Raw genomic sequence first — 20786 nt, 5'->3', positions numbered from 1 at the left:
ACAGAAGAGCAAGGATGAGAAAAGGGAAACAGACACATGGTGATGACCACAGTCCTGTTGGCTCTCCGATGTGTCCTTTAGTGTTTCAAACAATCAGGTTTTATGCTTGAACTGGTAAATATGGGGTTTTCATTCAGGTTATTTACATATGTGGATATGAAACTTACCATTTAAATTACCTCATGTCCAGATCATTATCCGATAATAGAGAATAACATCTCTTTTCTGTCAATTAATCTTAGTTCTACATAACATGAAAAACAAAACAGAAGACTTTAACATAACTGCATTCATAAAATAAATGTAAAATTAATTTCATAAATGTAGAGTTTTAAAATGAATTTCACAAACCTTATTGTTGACAGTAAGTCCAAACCAATTCTCAAATCAGTGTTCTCAAAATGATTTTATATCGCATGTCTATATTCTCAGGCCGGTGCTGGGATATCAAATGTAAGAACAGGGGGGACTTTTCGGGCTCTTCCAGGTCTAAACTGGACAGAAGACTGGACAGACTGTGGACTAGCCACAAGCGGAACTGACAGGAGAGCGGGCTGAAGGCTAAAGAGGAGATAGAGATGAAACAGTATAGAAATGTTAATATCACGATTATAGTGACCAAAATGATCAAGGTTATCGATATTATCGCTGTATTATCATAATGTGCTAAAAATGTTCAAAAATTAAGTAAAGTTGGTTCAAGTTTCTACATTTTTCATAATTGAAACCACAAATAAAAAATTTGCAGCGCTTTTGTTTGTTAAAAATTAAAATAATAACATTGCCAACACATCTGTGTCACAGATGAGGATGAGGGACCAGTAGCAGTACTTACCCTCTGTAAACAAGGGAATAGCAAATATATTATTATCATTATTATTACTATTATTACAATATAACGTCTTGAACCTCTGTCACGCAGCTACACTGTTCAAGGATGAAAAGAATGAGCTGCAGCCCTGAGATAAGTTTCAAAAACACACAACTGGGGAGACTGTTGCTGGTTGATGCCATACAATACCTAACATGTTGTAAATGAACACAGTAATCAACCACGGTAAAATTTTTTATCGTTATTATTATTTAATTGTTATTTTTTAATTAATTGCTTTGATTTAGCATTAACCAGTAACCGTTTCGTCTCTAACTAGAGACCAGCATCCTGTTGGCTAACATGCTTGAGGCCTACAGGCCGGATTACAGACCTCGACGTTAGCATTGGGGACGAGGAGGCCCAGCTGTTCGCACTGCAGGTTTGTACCTGCAAACAGAATGGTTTGCATAGCTCACTGGCTGTTAAGGAAGTAAAAAAATAATTCTAAAAACTTGACATAAAGCACACAACCAGTATCTGTGATATGTAGCTACTGAGGTGGAAAGTGACTAAGTATATACCGCAGTAGCAGAACTTTGAGATTGAGGTATTATAAGTATTATAAATATAAAATATATATTTGGACCAGTTTACAATGTATTGTTATAGATTAAATAACCCAACAGCACAGACAGGAGCTAAAACTGGCCTGGCCTGCAGTGAGGTGAGTCAGAGAGCGCAGGGTCAGGCGCGTCCAGCAGATGGCGGTAATGCCGCTGAAAACCGTCCGTGCAGTCGCAGCAGAAGAAGAGCGCGAACCAGAGGAGCTCGACCAGTGCCCCCCCCCCCATCATGTTGGAGAGCACCATGTCGGCGTAGGACGAAAACAAAACCCCCAACAACCATCCTGTTCCGACACGGAGTCTTTGAAATGGCAGGCGAGGAGGAGAGGGGGGTGGTCCGGGTCAAAGTGAAGGTAGGAGGCCCAGGGTTTGAACCGCAAGCTGTCCGTCTGCTAACGTCAGCGGGTCGGCTAGCTGCCGCGGTGCCCTGTTTACGAGGAGTCCGCTCGGTTCGTCTGCTCCGCCAGACCCGCAGCCCGGTGCGGGCCGTGGGCGGGAGCAGCCGTGACACCGGGCCGCGGGACAGCGCGTCCGACGGGGGTTCACGCTTCTGTTTTTGGCGGCTTTGTGTGTGTTTCACTGATTTCTGTCCGTGTCAGCTGGCGACGAATCACCTGTTTCCGTGGCCTTATTTGGACCCAGCGTCACACCTGCACACACCTGACATTCGTGTGTGAAAACGTGAATAAAATCTGAGGCAGTGGACCCTCGCCGCTGCGCTGACGTCACCTGCCTGCTCGGCTGAGGCGCGCGTGTGTACACAGACGGCGCCTCGTGACGTCACACGTTACCTGCAGGCGCCTGTCGCTGTGGTTTAATTACCTCACTGTATGTTGCAAGGTAGTAAAAAAAAAAAAGCGTCAATCAAATCAAACGAGGATATTTTTTTAATAATTATAAGAGAAACGTGTTGCAAACTGTGCACTGGAGCTGTGTGAACAAGAGGACACAGCTAATTGATTTCATGTGCGGTTTTGAAGATATATTTTCCATATCTTTGCATATATAAAATATATCTTTTTGTTGAAAATAATGAAAAATAACTGTCTTATAATAATTATGATTATTTCACATACATAACCCAGTCTTACTATAAACAGGATCTAAGCATGTATTGATTATGTCTGCAGACTAAAATGGCTCAGTTTTTGACTGAGGTGTTGATGGACTCCTACAATGCAATGGCAACAGTAATCACTCTGAGAAAAACATTTTTTAAAACGTGCAGCTTTGGTGACAGCTCATTAAACAAAGTAAAAAATTCTTTACAAAAACTTTTTTTCTGAGTTTTCGTGATGTTTACAAACTTAAAAAACGGCATTGGTTTTCCAAAATCTGTGCACACACCTTCTGTGCTGCATCAATTCTCGCATACTGACAAAGTGGTAAATTAACAGTACATAGACTATGATGTACTATTTATAAACTGCATCATTGCATACTTTATGGTATTATACCATAATAATTAAACCGTATTTTTATTTGTCTGTGATGATATTTTAGAGATTGTGATGTGATGCTTTTCAGAAATGTGATGGGGTGCTTCCTGTGGAGTTTCGCTCCTTTGCTGTTGATCCTCAGATAACATCACTGGAGGTCCTGCAGCACATACTTATCAGAGCCTTTGATTTGAACGGGTAAGAGTGATCACCCTGAGTAAACTGCTGCATAGACACAAATATTATTATATTGTATGTGTCAGCATTTCCTTTTGTTTGTCTTTCAAACTAGGAAGCGGAACTTTGGGATCAGTTACCTTTCCCGAGATCGGAGCGATGCTGAAACGTATCTGTCTCTGCTGTCTGACGGGGATTTGGATGTTGCGTTTGTCAGTGCAGCCAAACCATATCTGCAGCTGAAGATGGACATAAAACCTTCAGAAGACAGTAAGAAAACCTGTTTATCTATAAACTAACCAACAAAACCTAAAAAAGAAAAGTGCTAAACTGTGGAGATCTTGATATTTTACAATTTTAATCATGTACGCAAGGTATTAACCTAAACTAAACTTAAAATAATAATAATAAAGTAAAGTAAAATACTTTTAAATATGAGTGAATTCAGATGTTTCTCAAATTGTGCATATTTAAAGACAAGACATAGTTCAGACAGTGGTTATGCAGGAACATTAGGACATAAGGTGATAATATGCTGAGAAATTGATTTGGGATATGTTGTGTTTATTTATTAATGGTCATGTAGATGTTTGCTGCTGAGAGTCTGAAGTGTTATTGAAAGTGATACCTTGTTTTAAGTGAGGGAGGAACCACTGAAATGTTGGTGGAGGACAACGTAGTGCCAAAAAGGAAAATGAGGAACAGAAAAGGGGATTTTGAATTGCACCAAGCGACTTTTAGATTGTGGATCCAGGAGAGTTCTGTCTGAATGTTACTGTTGCTGCCCGATAGTTATAGCGTTAATTTTTGTAACACAAACCCCTGAGTGGGTTTATATTTTTGCAGCTGGGATTTACACTGTTCAGAATTAGAAACAAAGGGGACTGTGTGAGCCGATGCAGAGGCTTCAGCTTGCATTTCTGTTTGATGCAAGATCTTTTAATTAACAGGAGGAGTCACTACAGCGTGTAAAACCTGTTTCAATGTACATATGAACATCTGACTGTTGTTTTAAGACAGATTTTTAAAACAGTGAACCTATTCTCTAAGTAGGCAGTATAAATTAGAACTAGAACAGATGATTGTTAAGTCTGCTACTATTTGTTCAACTGCAGGTCCTGTTATGGAGGAGTGGGACATCATCAGCCCCAAAGACGTGATTGGCTCTGAGCAGCTTTTTGCAGAGAGGACTAAGTCTTTGGCATCTGCAGCTCTCCCCTTCACCCAGTCTCTACTATCCCAGGTTCCTTCACTGTCTTTAACCTTTCTCACATAGTCTCTTTACACTCTGCTCTCTATGAGTCAGGATCTTGTGTGAGTCTTATGTGCTTGTTTCACTCGTGTTCAGGTTGGCCGGACCTTGTCTAGAGTCCAGCAAGCCTTCAGCTGGTCGTACGGGGAGGAGATCAAGCCTTTCAAGCCTCCTCTGAGTGATGCTGAGTTTCACAGTTACCTGAATGGACAGGGCCAGTTGACACGACCTGAGGAACTCAGACTGCGGATCTACCATGGTGGTGTGGAGCCTTCACTGCGCAAGGTGCAGCCCCCGACATTTATTAGCGTCACATACTGATTCCATGTACTGCAGACTTTCCCGAACAATCAGGGCTGGGTGATAGTTAGATTTAATTGATTATGGTTCAGATTCTGTGTATCAGCTCTTGCTCTTATTGAATCATAGTTGTGATTCTTGACATCAGCAAGAAAAGAAACCAAAACATGTTGTAAGGAGAAGCCGTTTTCATTCTCAGCAGATTTAGGCCACATGACTACATTTTAGTTTCTAAATGCATGTCTCTTATTTTCAAGCCCCTAAAATGGAGACTTTTGGAAACGCTGCTGGACCCATTTTAATTTGAAAACTTCAGGGTTGTAGTCTGGACGGGCAAAAACAGAGACCTCTGGGAATAATGACGTACGCTGTCTCTCCCTGATTGGCTGTCATCAGCCTCAACTGCCGGTGGTGAAATCAACACGGATAATGAATTACAAGCGTTTCTGACCTTGTTGCCTTTGCTAGCAGCCGTTGTGCAGTTAAATTCTGCATTTTAACACTACAGCTGTCTTTGCTGCTCCTCGTTTGAACTGTTTTGTGCAACTGATCAACTGCAGAGTAGACAACCTGCTTCCTGTTTACACCGGCTTGCAGATGCCCAGTGCACCTGAATGGTCATGTGATGTGTTTGCAGGTGTGTTAGTATGGACGGTGATTGTTTCTGATACAGAGCTAAAACGGGACGGAGATCGTTGTTGTTTTAAAATGAAAACATTAGTGTGGACGTAGCCTCAGGCTGCTGTAAACAGTCATTTGTCATGAATGAATATGCAGTTGAGATTATTCACAGATTCCCCCAAAGAACAACAACAGCTATTTTCTGCCTGTGTCTTATGCACACACTAAAAGAGGAAGTCGGAATTATATAATGAAATTAAAATGATGCATTCACACATCAAATTCTTTAATTAGAAAACCATTATGAATGAACTTCTGCGTTGTCTGCCGTTGTGTTAGGTTGTTTGGCGGTACCTCCTGAACGTCTACCCTGACGGACTGAGTGGACAGGAAAGAATGGACTACATGAAGAAGAAGACAAGGGAGTATGACCAGCTGAAGAGGGAGTGGACAGCCCGCGTCAGCCACGAGGACCTTGAATTCATCCGTGGGAATGTTCTCAAAGATGTCCTGAGGACGGACCGGGCTCATCCATATTACGCAGGCTCAGAGGACAGTCCGCATTTGACCGCCCTCACCGACCTGCTCACAACATACGCCATCACACATCCACAGGTTCGTAGAGATGTTCAGTCAGTTGGCTTGTACCTTTGTTAGGGTTGGGTTCAGCCAGGCACAAGGCCCACAGCGTCTGTCTTTAAAAACCTCTGCATTAACCTTCAACATTTCATTTCCAAAGAAATTAAGTTAAAAAATACCCAAATATTCGATTTAGATCTGTAATCACCTACAACAAAGACACTACAGTTTTTTTGTAGAACCCTCACTGATGCTGACGACCTGTTGCTCAACCCTTAAAATGAGCCTAAATGTGTAGTTACTTGCCACAAAAGCAGAAAATGAGAAAAATAAAAATCTCAATGAAGTTAAGGCATGTGGGAAAACTTCCCAGCATGGACCGGTGCAACAGACTTATGGGTATAGATGTATAGATATATAGATGAGTGTATGTATGATAAATTAGGCCCCTGGTCAACTGAAACCTATGTTAACAAAAACTTTGTTTCTTTGAATTTTCCTTTAATCTTCAAGCTGCTTTTAGTCATGATAATTAATAATAATACAGTTTTTGTTTGTAAACTATAGACTTCTGTAACTTTGTGTGGATGTGTTGTTTTTCAGATATCATACTGTCAAGGCATGAGTGATATTGCCTCCCCTATACTTGCAGTAATGGACAATGAGGCACATGCCTTCATTTGCTTTTGTGGCATTATGAAACGTTTGGAGGGCAATTTCCGGCCAGATGGGCAACTCATGTCCATTAAGTTCCAGCATCTGAAGCTGCTTCTGCAGTATTCTGATCCTGAGTTCTACTCTTACCTGGTGTCCAGAGGAGCTGACGACCTCTTCTTCTGTTACCGCTGGCTGCTACTTGAGCTCAAGCGAGAATTTGCGTTCGACGATGCTTTGAGGATGCTTGAGGTTACCTGGAGCTCCCTGCCCCCGGATCCTCCTGAAACCGAAGTGGAGCTTCTTGGACCACCACAGGAGACGGATGAAACAATGACCTGCAGAGACAAAGACAAGACAGTTGAGAACTGCCCTGAAGATGATAAGGAACAAAAAGAGAAGCAGCGTAGGCGACATATGCTGAGGCCTTCAAGAGAAGAACCAGATATGAACAGGAATGCCGTCGTAGAAGAAAAAGACCAGCAACATGCAGGTCCTGGAAATGAAAGTGAGGGCAGTGATTGTGATAGTCACCAAGTGAGTGAGGAAAAGGCAGATTTGAAGGCTCCTCATTTGGAGAGGCAAACTAGTTTTGGAGAGTTTAAGTATTATACTGCCCGAAATGAAGATAGCTTTGATATGGAAGATGCTGAGCAGCCACAGGGTTTGGTGGCTTCAAAATCAGTCCCAAGCATTGCAAGGCGCCAATCCACAGTTGACAGTGAGGAGGACCCAGGAGAGAGAACACCTCTCATAAATACCTGTGACAACGGTATCACCCCAATGTCATCACCTCCCCTCTGTCCTAGTGGCCTACCCGTCTGGAAAACAGGCTCCTCTGTCTCTCCCACATGTTCGACTTCACCCTCCAGTTGGCCAGGAGCTTCTCCAGAGTCTCCTCCAAAATCCACACCTGCATCCACAGCGGATGGAAGAGAGGCCTTACCAAGAACTGTTCCAAAAGGATTGACTTCCTCTGCCCAAGTGCTCAGCAGTACAGGGATCAACTCTCCCACAACTCCCACTGTAAAAACATCTGTTGCATCTCCATCCCACACCCAGACTCGATCCCTACTCTCTTCACCCATTTTGTCCTTTGGAAGAGGCACCTTGCTGTCTGGCAGCAGGTCGTCCTCCAACAATCTCCCTTCACCTGGCAACAAATCCCCCAGCACTACAGCTAACACACCCAGTTCTTTGAAAGCTGAGACCACCAGCATCAAACCATGTTCCCTGCCGCCTCCTCAAGAGCTCGGCAAAGGCAATCCCTTCATGCTGTTTCTGTGCATGTCCATCCTGCTGGAGCACCGAGACCACATCATCAAGAACAGCTTGGATTACAATGAGCTAGCCATGCACTTTGATCGCCTTGTGCGGCGCCATAACCTGAGCAGGGTGCTGCAGCGAGCCAAGGCCTTATTTGCAGACTACTTGCAGAGTGAAGTGTGGGACTCGGAAGAAGGGGATGAGGTTAGCTCAGACTCCCCAACAACAGCTACTGCTGCTCAACACTCCCCTTCTTCAACCGTCTCGGCCAGACCTATTTACAGCCCCTTAGCATCGCCCCAGTCATCATCTCCGAACTCAACCTACAACCTCGCAACCACCATTCCCTCCCCAACAGCTCAAGTCGCCCTTTCCCCGACTTCCTGATTCCTTTGTGCGTCATTGGCTTCCGGTCCTCAATTGAACTCCTCGGAAGACCGACTGTGGCCCCTTGGAGGTGCTGATCTTTTCCAGTCAGCCTTCCACATTGATTAGGGCTGTTAATACTCTACTCATTCTGTGTATGCTTGAATATATATTCATATTCCTTATGCCAGTATTCATTGTAATTTTTTATTTTTTCATCAACCCTTCCTGTTGATGGACGGGCTGTCTGTCCTTGGATTAGGTGATGAAAGAGTTTAATTTCTTGTTGTGTCTTCTGAGGTTGCTGATGCATGACATGTTAAACCCTGTGATTCAGGCGTTTGACGGTCAGACAGTAGGGCTGTCTGAGTTTTGCCAGGACCAAGAAAAGTTTAGCCACTTGGTGCATTTAGCCTGTGTTGCCCTCTTTATTAACTTTGTTTACATGCTCATGTTATGTCCAATAAGCCACAAAAGTGTCTTAACTAAAGCACTAAAATTACATTAGTTAAAATCCAGACTCTGAGTCGTTGAAAGTCAAGGTTTAAAAAGCTCTTATTCAGAAGGAGTTTTACAGAAACAACTCAACTTGTCAACCAAAATCTAAATTATCCGTCAGTCACAGAATAAACTGATGACAAAGCCAGCCCACGAACCTAACCTTCTGACACAGCCTGTCACCATTAACCTGAAAGAGTAAATTAACAATAAATATTCATAAGGTAGAGAACTGCTGCTGAGGTGCTATCGAAAAGTGTGTTCAGACAGAACACAAGTCGAGTTTTAGACGTGGCGCAGTTACATACAAATTTGAGTCAAAGATGCACAAGGCTTCAAATACAGGTGAAAAATCCATGCATACAGAGATGAGAATAAAACTGCAGAAAAAAATTGGAGCTCCTGGAGAGTTCATAAACACATAAACACAGTCCAGACACACAATCAGTGTCTATGCTGCTAGGTAGCAACAGCTAATGTGTTTGCTTTGTCTTTGGCCAAAACACACGATTACACCAGCATTTATAACAGCGAAATTTTAGGTTTCAAAGGGATGAGAGGATTATCTTTGGAGGAGAGTTCTTGCATAGCTTCACACATGAATTTGTGACCTCAAGATTCAAAACCTTAGTCTGTGTTTCAGGACACAAGCAATGCCTTTGGAAAACTCCAACGTTTTTTATCAGCTGACCAGCAGATAATAATATATGTTCGGTGTTATTTTACAATCTCATAGATGGCTGCTGTCCACCTGGAATAAATCAACATTAGGGATAAATCCAGTATGTCTGACCTGGTAGCCTAGAGGTTAAGATGCCAACCATGAACCATACTGTCCGCATCTTGGGTCCCGTCTCTTCTCTCTCCCCTGCTCTCCTGTCAGCTCTTCTATAATAAAGGCATAAACTGGCCAAAACATTAAAGAATCCAAGATTTTTCAAAGGCCCTTCCCTGACATACCAAAGCAAGCACAGCTGAGCAAAAGAGTCTGTAGAAATATTGCCTTTAAAATGAAGGGATCATCTTTTATCTCCGGGCAGACCGTAGACCTGTATTACATCATGAAGTACCTTTTTCAGATGGAACAAGCTGCAGGTTACTTTTGCCCAAAGCTTTGGCTTGTTAGCAAAGTTTCACTCTTATCCTGGTTCTGTAAATCTGCTTCATAAACACAGAGACAAGAGGATAAAAGGAGAGTTCCTGCTGAGCTCAGAGTTGCTCAGAGGCTCACTCCCACACACACAGGTGGTGCGTCCATTGTTAGCTTACAGCTAACATTAGTGCCATGTGCATCTTGGCTGTTTGGGGCGAACACACTGCAAAATGGCTCAACACTCAAATTCATGTAAATAACTTCAGGCAAAAAAAAAAAAAAAAAGGTTTACTTTCTGTCTGAACACATTTTGAGAACATGATGATGTCAGAGTGATGTCATCTCAGCTTGGGTAATAAGACACTTCAGAACAGGAAGCCTTCATTAAGACCTTGGGGTGAAAAGACAGAAACATTTGCCAGGCAGGAAGGGCGTAAGAAAAGCTCCCTTCGTTTTTGACTTCGGCTGACTTGATTAACATGAGCAGTCGGTGTCTGCAGGGGTGGAATTTAAAAAGACTAATCTTTTGGGGTTTCTTTACTTACAGGTACAAGTGTTACCTTCAATGTATCAGACTGTTTTTTAAAACCTAAACACACTGTTTACTCATCCAAAAGTATGTTGCTGTAAACCGTTTTCAGGCCAGATACAAGTTTAAATCCATCTCTTGACATGCATGAAATTACAGGCAAAAGTCGGACAAAACTCCGAACCAGCATGCTCCGTGTTAAGTCAGCGCTTCATGGTGCTGAAAAGTCAAATGATCCTGAAGAGATCCTATTGAATTGCATCATAGGAATTGGAGGATCCAGTGTTTCTGGAGCCTGACCCAGTTACGGACGAAAAGTCACTAATGCCTTCCCTGCTTCAATTTTCTCCTTACTCCGTTTAGCACACAAATTCAAGACACACTGCTGTTGTGAACCAGTGTTGTCCGTTGGATTTTTCCTTTTACTCTTCCAAAGTGCTGTTGCATCTGGACGTCCTGGCATAGTGAGACACCCAAGAGACCTGGGTCTGGTCTAAACAGGATAATGTGGCAGTGGTCCATACGTTCCACCACGTTTAGACTGCACCTGTAGATTACTAATAGTTAGCTGCTATCAGCAAACAGAGCTTTCTAAAGGTTTAATGTTAGTTAATGGCTTCCTGCTTCTGTAGAAAGAAATGGTCACATGATTTACATTTATCCCCAAGTGCAGTAGAGGGAACGTGTTTAAGGGTTTCAGAGATTTTGGGTCAGTGCAATGAGTATGTATCAGTGACATGTACAGGAGGGGGGTTAACATTAGCTAAACAATTCGTACACTGTATGTTTTCAGGTTCTTTTTTTTAAATTATTATTATTGTTTTTTTCTTCTTGTTTGTTTTTACAATTTTGAATGTGACTCAGCCAATCACAAAGTCTCAAGTCCGACTTTGGTGCATCGCTGCGGTCTCCATAGTTACAACAGGACAAACCAGCTGATCCTTTTTGTATTGATGACATCACACAATATAGTGACACGTTGTCATGTAGTCATGTTACACTATGAAGATGTGTGGATGCAGTACTGTAGGGAGCGGTTCGGTGTTGATCTACATGTGCAAATGTTATTCTGTTGATATACTGTATGTGCTGGACTCATACATTCAAACTACAACAGTAGTGAAGGAAGTACTGTACAATATTTAATGCTTTGGTGGGTCATTATTCAGAGACGCATCATTTTAGCACTTTGGTTATTGCTGTTTCCCAAAGACTGTCTTTTTGCTCTGTTGTCTGTATTTTGATTTCAACGAAACCATGGAAACAATTGTTTAAATGAGGCTAATTTAATGCACAATTGCAGGTATCACATATGACAGTCTTTGTATTTGCTTTGTGTGGTTGCTGAAGGAGAGAGAGGAAGTAATAACTGAGTCCTGGCTGTATATTCAATATCTTTACAATTCATTCCTCAGTGTCATGGACATTATAAAGTGGGATATGATGTGATGGCCATGTCCAAAAATATTAGCCCATGTGCAACCTTCTGGCAGAGAAGTGCCTCACTTATTTGAATCAGTAGCCTTGATTTACATTTTCTTTTGTGCTCTTATTGTCTACATTGTGTCATCAAACAGACTGATCTGACACCCAGTTTTAGGACTGACAGATATTTGAATTAAATCATTTGACTGGGTTGTATCAATGATTGCTTTCATGCATGGTGTTCACTACAGTAGAAAAGTCATTTTTACCATTTAAGATATATACAGTAAAACAGTATCTCACCAAATTTCAGTGACTCTACATATTTCCACATGATTCTTATCTTAATGTCTTGTTGACTTTTTCTGGAAGCCCATTTCTGCCAGGACAAGAGGAAATATGCATATTTTAACATTACTTTGTCAAAAAATTGAGCTACTGAGTCAAAATTGTGATACACGAAGTCTACATTAAAATTTTTACATACACTAAATTTTTATTTGCATCAATATTATAATGGTAAGTCAAACTTACAATAACTAAGGTCATGAGTATAAGTATATTGAATATATTGATGAGTATATTAAAATTATGAGAGACAAAGTCTAAATTTTGACAGTATCTCAATTTGGACTTTAAATTATTTTATTCCAAACAAAGAAAGAGACTAATTTTTCTGTTGAAGGTGGAGGAAGCGATCCCAAGAAACTCAAAAACAAAGCAAATACACCCCTCCTGAGGGGATGGAGCTCCCTCAGAAGCTCCACCCCCCAGATTCATGGATGCACAATGCCAAGGCAACAACACAATGGTAGAATCCAGAATGTATTATATGGCGAGGAGGTGGACACTCTTTCTCAAAGCTGAAGCACAATAAACCTTATAAAATATCAAACAACATGCACAGAAACACAGAACCATAAACACAATGGAGTAACAACAAGTTTAATGAATTCTTCCCTGACCCCATGTCCCATCCTTCCACCAAATTTACTTCAAATTGGTTCAGTGATCTTTGCACAATCCTGCTGAAAATAAAACAGACGTGGGTGAGAACAGAACCTGCTGGGTGAACATAACTATGCATCCAACCAAATAAATCCACTATTCTAGCAAAATTGTGTTTTTAGGTCTGCGTGCCTTTAAAACTCTTCACATGTTCTACAGCCAAGTCCCATGATACAGAGCAAACAAAAAGAGCAAACTGTGAGGAGGCGGTTTCCCTGAGACACCACACCAGTCAGTCGAACAACTCTCCTGCTACGGCAGCTAACATCACACCAACAGCATAACTTGGCAAACTAGAAAGTAAGCTCAGTGTCTGTGGACAAGTACTGGACACACTGGACACTAGTACCTGTTCACTAACTAACCAGTTGGGCTTCACTATCACAAACATCAGCAAATGGGACAAAACAACTACTCACCTACTGGCTCTGTGATACATAGCAAAACTAATGTTATCCACCTGCCAAAAAGAAACAGTGCAACCTCCATATCCATATTCATGGTTTTCAACTCTCGGAAGTCTCTCCACCATAGTCGGACCGGCCAGTGGGACAACTGGGACAAATCCCATGTAGTTTTTTAAGTTTTTACCAGCTCCATTAGTCGCTTTACCCTCTCGGTCTGCCTGTCATTTTGGGGTGCAGGCTGGTCCCAGTGGATAAGTCCAGGTCCGACTGTGCAGTCACCTTTGGAAACCCTCAATAATCTTTACATGGCTCTTCGCCCCTGTGTAATCATAGGGCTTCTTTTTCAGTGTTTGTTCTTCTGGCCGTCTCTTTGGCTGTTCCCCAGGTATCCCACACCGCTGCTGGTTCCATACGCTCACCCTAATGTCGCTGCTCTCTCACCTGTAGTCCCAATGGATCCCATTCAAAACTCCACACGATCTGGCAGCAATGAGGGGTAGACTGCTCCTTCTCTTACCCCAGGTAATCTTTAAATTGCCCCTAACCATTAGCATGTGCCAAACTTACCATCTCTTGCTCCCACTGCCCCCCTCCTTTATCTCCCCCCTTCTCTTTTTCTTTACTTTATCCTGTGCACAAGCACAAACGCCCCCTGTTGCTAATTGGCTGGAATAGTTTTGTATTACCCAGGTTGAACCACTTTGTTTATTCCCTATTTACCCAGCCAGGGCTGTGTAGGAACACCAGACACAGAGCAGACAGGTGGCGGACAGTGAGGAGATATTCACCTGACTCAGTGTGTAGGATTAGAATCGCTTACTCCACCTTTAATAAGACGTAAGACAGGATATTTAACTTTCCACTGTAGTTGACATCATGCTTTCAAAGGGTTGATCTTGAGTTTCCATTTGGTCTAAAACAAATCAAATGCAACTAAACTGTGATGTAATTTTTCATTTGTATAATTCATTGGGCTAAAGCTGTTTTTAAATGTTTAAAATTCAAACTGTAACACAAGAAAGCCTCCAGTCAGCAGCACCATGCTGATGGGTCATGGACCTATAATAATACATTGTGTTTCTCTGACTGTTAGTAACAAGATACATAAATCTTGACATGGTTCAGGCTCATTTGGTGTGGACTTTGATATGGATTGAATAAATGTGGATGAAGCGCTGTGCATGGCTGTGGGATTGAGACAATGAGAAATCAGTCAAACGCAGGTTTATGTGTTAATGACTCCTAAGAGGTGCGCCTCCTGATTTTGTGGTTGTTCCCCAAATCTCCAGATTTTCCCCCAGATCATTCTTGATGTTTTGGACCTCATCATATTCAGCAATGTGGGAAAATATGGGGATATTTGGACACCTGAACAATCTCAGGGAGTGACTCTCTAAAGGATTGTCTTTTATCTTTTCCTCAGCATTGTTTACCTTTACGACTTTATTCTGTGTGGCCTACATTGTGTATTCTTAGTAGGCTGTAATGTAGATGGCCAAACAGGAAGTGTGATGGCTTCTCCTCCAGAAGGGAAATCCCACTCTGTGAAACGCTTCTGTTTTAAGCAGAAACTGAAGTAATCTCATGTCTTTAGAAAGACCTTGTGACAATTGTGGTCAGTACTCTTACACTTGGTTTGGCCTCTTTTTGTATATTAGTATTTAATATCATATTTAAAAAACAACTTTAGTAACTGGACTTGCTGGACTGTGAGCTGGCAATATGTGCATTTGTAAAAAAAAAAAAAAAAAAAAAAAAAAAAAAGATTTGTTTATCTTATTAAATTATATATGTGCACAAAGTTAAGCTTTTTAATCATACAATACACAACGGTGATACTGACTGTATATCGGACACAAATAAATAATAATCAATGCAACTGATGACTGGGTGAAGGATGGTTGTTTTTTGGGGTTTTTTTTGTTTTTGTTTTTTTTTGTAGTTTTTTTTTTTTGAGTTAATTGAAAAATTCTGAAAAGCCTGAACGTTCAACTAAAATGTATGTACATATAGAGTATACTTTATACCAAGTATACTTTATTGCCAATAGTCCTTTTTATTTACACAGGGTGAAAACACCTTTAATTCTGTGTTGATTGCAGCACTGGTCAGTTTGCACATCGACAGCATGCGTTCAGCACTGTCAGCTCTACATATAACCCTTCACCAAACAACACAAGTGCAACTGTAAAGTGACCCTGAACGTACTTCCTCCACTAACTACAGTTTCACTTGTGTTGCTTGGTGAAGGGTTATATGTACGACTGTAAACATTCAGGGTGATCCCGCTGCCGTCTCACTACGACCAGTAGCTTATTGAACCCAATGTCAGCTAATGATTGAGAAACCTCTTTTGATATTGCTGTGTAACTGATATTAGTGAGTCAGTTCACTGACTTGATGACTTTTCTTTATTTGTTCTACTACTGAACTAGATTTTAACATTTCCCACAATCCAGTAATTATCACTTGTTGCCACAATGGCCGCTGCTCAACCAAAGTTGAGTCTTGTTCTCAGAGCCTCACGAGTGTGAACAGTGAAATCGCTTGTCCTGTGGGTTGTGCCTGGGAAAAGACCACAGGGTCGTTAAAACCACAGGGTTCTTCCTCTGTGGAGCATCAGTGTGCCCCTCCCTCCCCGAAAATTAGGAACCATCCTCTGAGGACCATGAATATCCTCAGCAAATTTGATGGCAATTTTCCAGCCCTTCTTTAGATATTTTTGCTGTGAAAGTTAAAAACATTGCAGCAGGTTTAACATGAAATAACACATGAATAGAGAAATCTCAGGTGTAGTGCCACCAAACGAAACACCTGAGATTTAGAATTAAACACCTGAGACGTTAGGTGTGTTCCAACAGACTGAAGCTCAAACTAACTAAAGACAGGGTTTTTGTCTGTAGCCTTTCACGCACTGATTCACTACAACATGTGGACTCCACCTGATGAACAGCGGCAGCCTCCACCTGCGGCCGCTGCAGGTGCGCTACCGCCGGCCGCCTCCTGGGGGCGGTAACGCCTCTTGAACCTGGAGCAAGTCAAGAAGAAGAGGGGTAAACAGTCCAGTTTCCGGTTCCGGGTAAACCGTATCCTTCACAAACAGTGGAAATGTTGACCCGACTGTCACGGTTCGGGCCCGTTGTGCCCCGGTTACTCTCCCGTCCGCCGGCACGGTTCGTCTCCCAGTCCAAAACCACAGCAGCCGCCGGCTCTCCCGCCGTGACGGGGCCGCAGCCCGCCGCCGGCCATGCCGGGCCCGGGGAGGTCAGCCAGTTTGTCAAGGTGAGTTCCCCTCGACACGGTGGCGTCGGTCCTCTGGATGTTTACCAACCGGACAAAAGATCATAGAACCGGCACCTGACAGCCGGAACCCGGACACGAACATATACAGAGCTGCGGTGAGCTGCACCAGGGAGCTAACGTTAGCAGCTAAAGCTACACACACACACACACACACTGTACTCAGGTGGTCCAGTCTCAGTGTCTGACTCTGATCAGAACCAGAGGTGACCTCTGATATTTACTGATGGATGTAAATGAAGACTCTTTCTCGTCCTGGGCCTGAAGTTTAACTGCAGCAGGTTTCAGTGGCGGGACTGAGGTACATGTGTTAAGCACAAACCTAATTTCCAGCCGCAGCAGAGTCGCCGTCTCCCTCAGGTTCAGTGGCCTCTGGTGTTCGTTAATGGGCCTGTATCAGCTGATGTCTGGCCGCTGCTCTGCCACAGTGAGAACAACAGGGAGCCAGTGACTTGTCTCCAATGGTTTAATCTCCACTGTGAGCAGCACACTGCAAAGAAGAAGAGCTGTTACACATCCAAGGCCTTACAAGTTTGGGAAATGTAAATAAAACTGTTCAGTATCAAACCTCACTACATCTCAAGGCTGCAGCCACCGATTATTTTAAAATACCTGACTGCATCACCTGACTACTCCTTTCAACGCTTGTTTCACTTATCTTGGTCAAAATGAAACAAAACAAACATCAGTGATGTTGCAAAGCTTCAGTATCATCCTCAGGTTGTATGATGGAGGACGGACTATTAGAAATGTGTAACGCAGTTCAGCAGCAGCACAGACTTCACCACAGCCTCTAATGACCGTGAAGCTTTTTTCATGTTTCAGAGTTACATGACTTCTATAATAATCATTTTCTTATTCGGCCATTTTTAAAACCCAGACAACCCAGATGCTTGACAGTCTCTTAGGTTGCACCCACTTCTCCAGACAGAAAAAAAAACAGATGCTGTTTCTGATATTACTGAATTATTAATTCATTGCTTTTACATTGTCACATCAGTGTTGCTGTGAATCATCTTACCAATAATAATAATAATAATCTTTCCAAGTGTAGTCTGCGCTGGAAGTCTGTAGAAAGACTGTTCCAGGCTCCTTATGGAAATGTGGATGTGGAAAGCCTCTGCACTCTCCGGATTGGTCCTGTTTGAGTCACAGGTTCTGTTCAGACCTGGTGTCAACATCTGTCTCAGGTGATCCAATCACAGGTGGTCAGCTCTAACTACAGGCGTGAACACACCCAAGACTCATAGAGGATGCATTCCAGATCTGATCAAATGCATCTCTCTCTCTCTCTCTCTCTCTCTCTCTCTCTTTCTGTCTCACTACAACAACAGACAACAACACAGTTGCCTTTATTTCCATATCGAGCGGGGAAGCAAGATCTGACCACAAGTGGTCACTGGAGGGGCGTGTTAATGTGGTTAATGCAGGTCTGAACAGGGCCACAGAGTGTGTATCGCAGGGAAGTGATTTGGTTTAAACCATGTGTTTCCTCCCTCCATGGAAATCTGAAGCTCCTTCAAAGTGTCCTCAGGCCTCTCACATGCAGGCAGCCTACACCAGTGTTGGTCTGAGGACAGTCAGCACAGCGGAAATGTTGTTGTCTCCTTCTGTTAATTGTACTTCTCAGTCAACTTGTTTGAATTTTCCCTCGGTTGTGGTAACTAAGTGTTCTCCAGGAACTGAACTTGTCCCACTCAGATAACACAGATGATCTTTGCTCAAATTACAGTAATTTATTATTCCTGTCAAACAGAGACTGAAGAGGTCAACATGTCTTTTTATTATTCAGTCAACAGAGTCAAACATGAGCGCTGCTGGTTTAAACTGTAAAAGTTTATTTTGCTCGAGCCTGAAAACATCCTCCTGAACAGATCAGTGAGACCAGCTCTGCACTGGGTCTTAGGCCTCTTGTGTAAAATGTGTTCCTCTTTGTGTTTTGTCAGAATCCAGACTTCCATGGCTTCTCTAGTGACCCTGTGGTGGATATGTGGAACATGAGGGTGGCCTTCTTCTTTGGCATCTCATTGACTATCGTTATCGGATCGACTCTTGCCTACTTCTATCCAAACCAGGGGTGAGTTCCCATCATCATCCTCATCTTTTCATATCAGCTGTTGTCTTTATGAGATGACAGTGGTCAGGACATTTTGTCTGATGCCACAGTGAAAGTCGTGCGGAGTCCTGGTTTCCTCTCAAGGGACAGAGGAAGAGTCTCATGATTTCCTGTTTAATGTTTTCTTTATACAGAAAATACTTGACTACATCATTAAAATAACAGGTAATAACAGAATATGACTGATTTTTTTAGACCCTGTTTGTCAAAATGAGGACAATGAGAAAATGTAACACAACCTCTGCTCAGAGCTTTTTATCTTCTTTCAGCTCATTGTTTTAAAAACCACATTTACACACCTCAGTTCCTCTGTTCTTCATTCACAGTCCCTGAATATGTTTTTTCACCCTGATTGTTATTTATTTATTCATTTGTTAAATATTAACGTTGTAGAGAAATACTTTAGATACGTGTTTATTTCAGAGTCATCTAGTGCCTGTTCAAAATGACTTCTTTATGACACCATCAAAGGAATCTACCTTTGTTGTGTCTCAATAAACCCTGCACCTCCTCGGGTCCTCGGAAAAGGGTGTGAAGGTGATGGGAGGAGATTTCTTGATTTATCAGTAGAATATTTGAAGTAAAAATTTGAGCAGCTTTAAAAGTATCATATGTAGGAATGTGAAGCATTTTACATATAGTAGATGTGCTTTTATTTTATTTCCAATAGTGAATTGATTTACATGTAACTTAAAAAATGAGATTCTCCCTGACTTTCTCGGTGGCAAACAACTTCGGTGGCTATGTAAAAGACTAAAGGGTGATATTTATCTTCTTTCCAAGTCCTGTGTCTCAATGCCTCCCTTCCCCTAGGCTACAACATAATGCAGCAGCAGATGTTATTGACGTGGAATGATTTATAGCTTTAAATGTTGCTGCTGCAAGGAATTGTGTGATGGCGTTATCTTCTTTCCTTTTATAAAGAAAGGTCCAGTGTATCCTTTACTAAAGGAGACAAAAAAGGAAGCACTGAAGCTCCTTTCTTCGGTATTTAGAGAGTTGGACCAGCTCTCATCACATCCGTCACTTAGATACTTCCAGGTCATTTCACTCAGTTTGGAACCTTCCAAAGAAAAAAAGACCTTTAGACTCAACCTTGGTCTCAGTGAAAGACTGAAATCTTTTGAAAGTTTTGGGGTTTTGCAGCGAAGCTGGAGTTTATTATTAATGTTAAGTATTTAATGTTCCTTTGTGTTTTCCAGAACGCGGAAATGGGCCAGAAGGGAGGCGGAGCGTTTGGTCCAGCAGAGAGAGAAGGAGGGTCTTCCTCTAATTGCAGAGAACTACTACGACCCAAACTCGATTATTCTGCCCTCAGCTGGAGAGGAGTAGGATGTCCAACATCCCCTGCCTGTATTCCTATATAATAGAATAAATGATGTACTTGTTGAATTGTGTAATTGTTGTGTGTGGACAATGACTTCTTGTTTCCTAATCGTTATATAAATGTAAATCTGAGGTAATGTCATTTTATAAATATGTTTTCACTACGTCACAAGTGGAATATGAACAGAAACATCTTTTGAAAACAATATTCTCATAATTTGCCTTTTTTAAATGCCTTAATTAAGCAAAAATTATAATTAACTACTAAGAAACCTGTAATTATTACAGTGGTACATTATTGACACTGTCAGCCAAGCAGACTAAAACAGTATAAAGATAGTAACACTGCTGCTGTTACTACTCTTTATAAGTAAATATATGAGTCTCAATACAAAAAATTGAAGTTTTTGAATAATATTTACCACCTGTATCCAGTCGTAGGCAATCTGAGCAGTGAATTTAAAGAGTGTGTTTAAGAGCTTGTACTCCAGCCTTTTGGCATACTGATGAGTTATTAATCCATCCCTGCCACGTTGAAGCACAGCTGAAATAACGAAGCCAAAACAGTAATGTTTAACATGTATCTGGTCAAAATTATGACCAGAATCTTTTGTCATCTGTTATACTATATACAAATATTATTCTATACAAAGATATAATGCAAAACATGCAACAATACAGCCACTAACAGTTTAAACAAGAGACCAGCATAACTAATGGGATATAGTCTCTTCCAGGACCTTAGGAAAACAATGTTTTTGGTTCCCTATTAATCCCACTGTACATGTCTGTTTGAGCAGTGCTCTAGAGCAGGAATGATTAAATGAAAAATCAGTTGTCAACTGACAGAAAATTGATTGGCAATAACTATTAAAGAAAAATAATTCTCAGGTGTATTGATAATGAAGGTAATTGTTGGTTGCAGCCTCACAGTATGTCTATGATGGAATAATACAACCTTCCCTGAGGTTTTGTGAGTTTATTACTTTATTA

General features: G+C 41.7%; 2 protein-coding genes across 2 annotated transcripts; both read left to right on the top strand.

The window, feature by feature from the left end:
- Positions 1–1623: 1623 nt before the first annotated feature.
- tbc1d25 (TBC1 domain family, member 25) lies at positions 1624–9787 on the top strand. Its single transcript, XM_071475140.1, has 7 exons — positions 1624–1790; positions 2965–3074; positions 3169–3323; positions 4169–4296; positions 4402–4590; positions 5566–5841; positions 6409–9787. Exons 1-7 carry the CDS (start codon positions 1746–1748, stop codon positions 8110–8112), a joined length of 2607 nt encoding a protein of 868 aa, XP_071331241.1. The 5' UTR covers positions 1624–1745; the 3' UTR covers positions 8113–9787.
- A 6314-nt stretch (positions 9788–16101) lies between these two features.
- Positions 16102–19867, top strand: ndufb11 (NADH:ubiquinone oxidoreductase subunit B11). The gene is made up of 3 exons (XM_071475141.1): positions 16102–16333; positions 18298–18428; positions 19670–19867. The coding sequence occupies exons 1-3, from the start codon at positions 16160–16162 to the stop codon at positions 19797–19799; spliced, it is 435 nt and encodes a 144-aa protein (XP_071331242.1). The 5' UTR covers positions 16102–16159; the 3' UTR covers positions 19800–19867.
- Positions 19868–20786: the final 919 nt, after the last annotated feature.

This window comes from Trachinotus anak, unplaced genomic scaffold (genome assembly GCF_046630095.1).
Source record: "Trachinotus anak isolate AG129_WGS33_773 ecotype Australia unplaced genomic scaffold, CSIRO_AGI_Tana_v1 ptg000004l, whole genome shotgun sequence".
NCBI classification, from domain to species: domain Eukaryota; kingdom Metazoa; phylum Chordata; class Actinopteri; order Carangiformes; family Carangidae; genus Trachinotus; species Trachinotus anak.
This window is presented reverse-complemented; position numbering and strand designations above follow the sequence as displayed.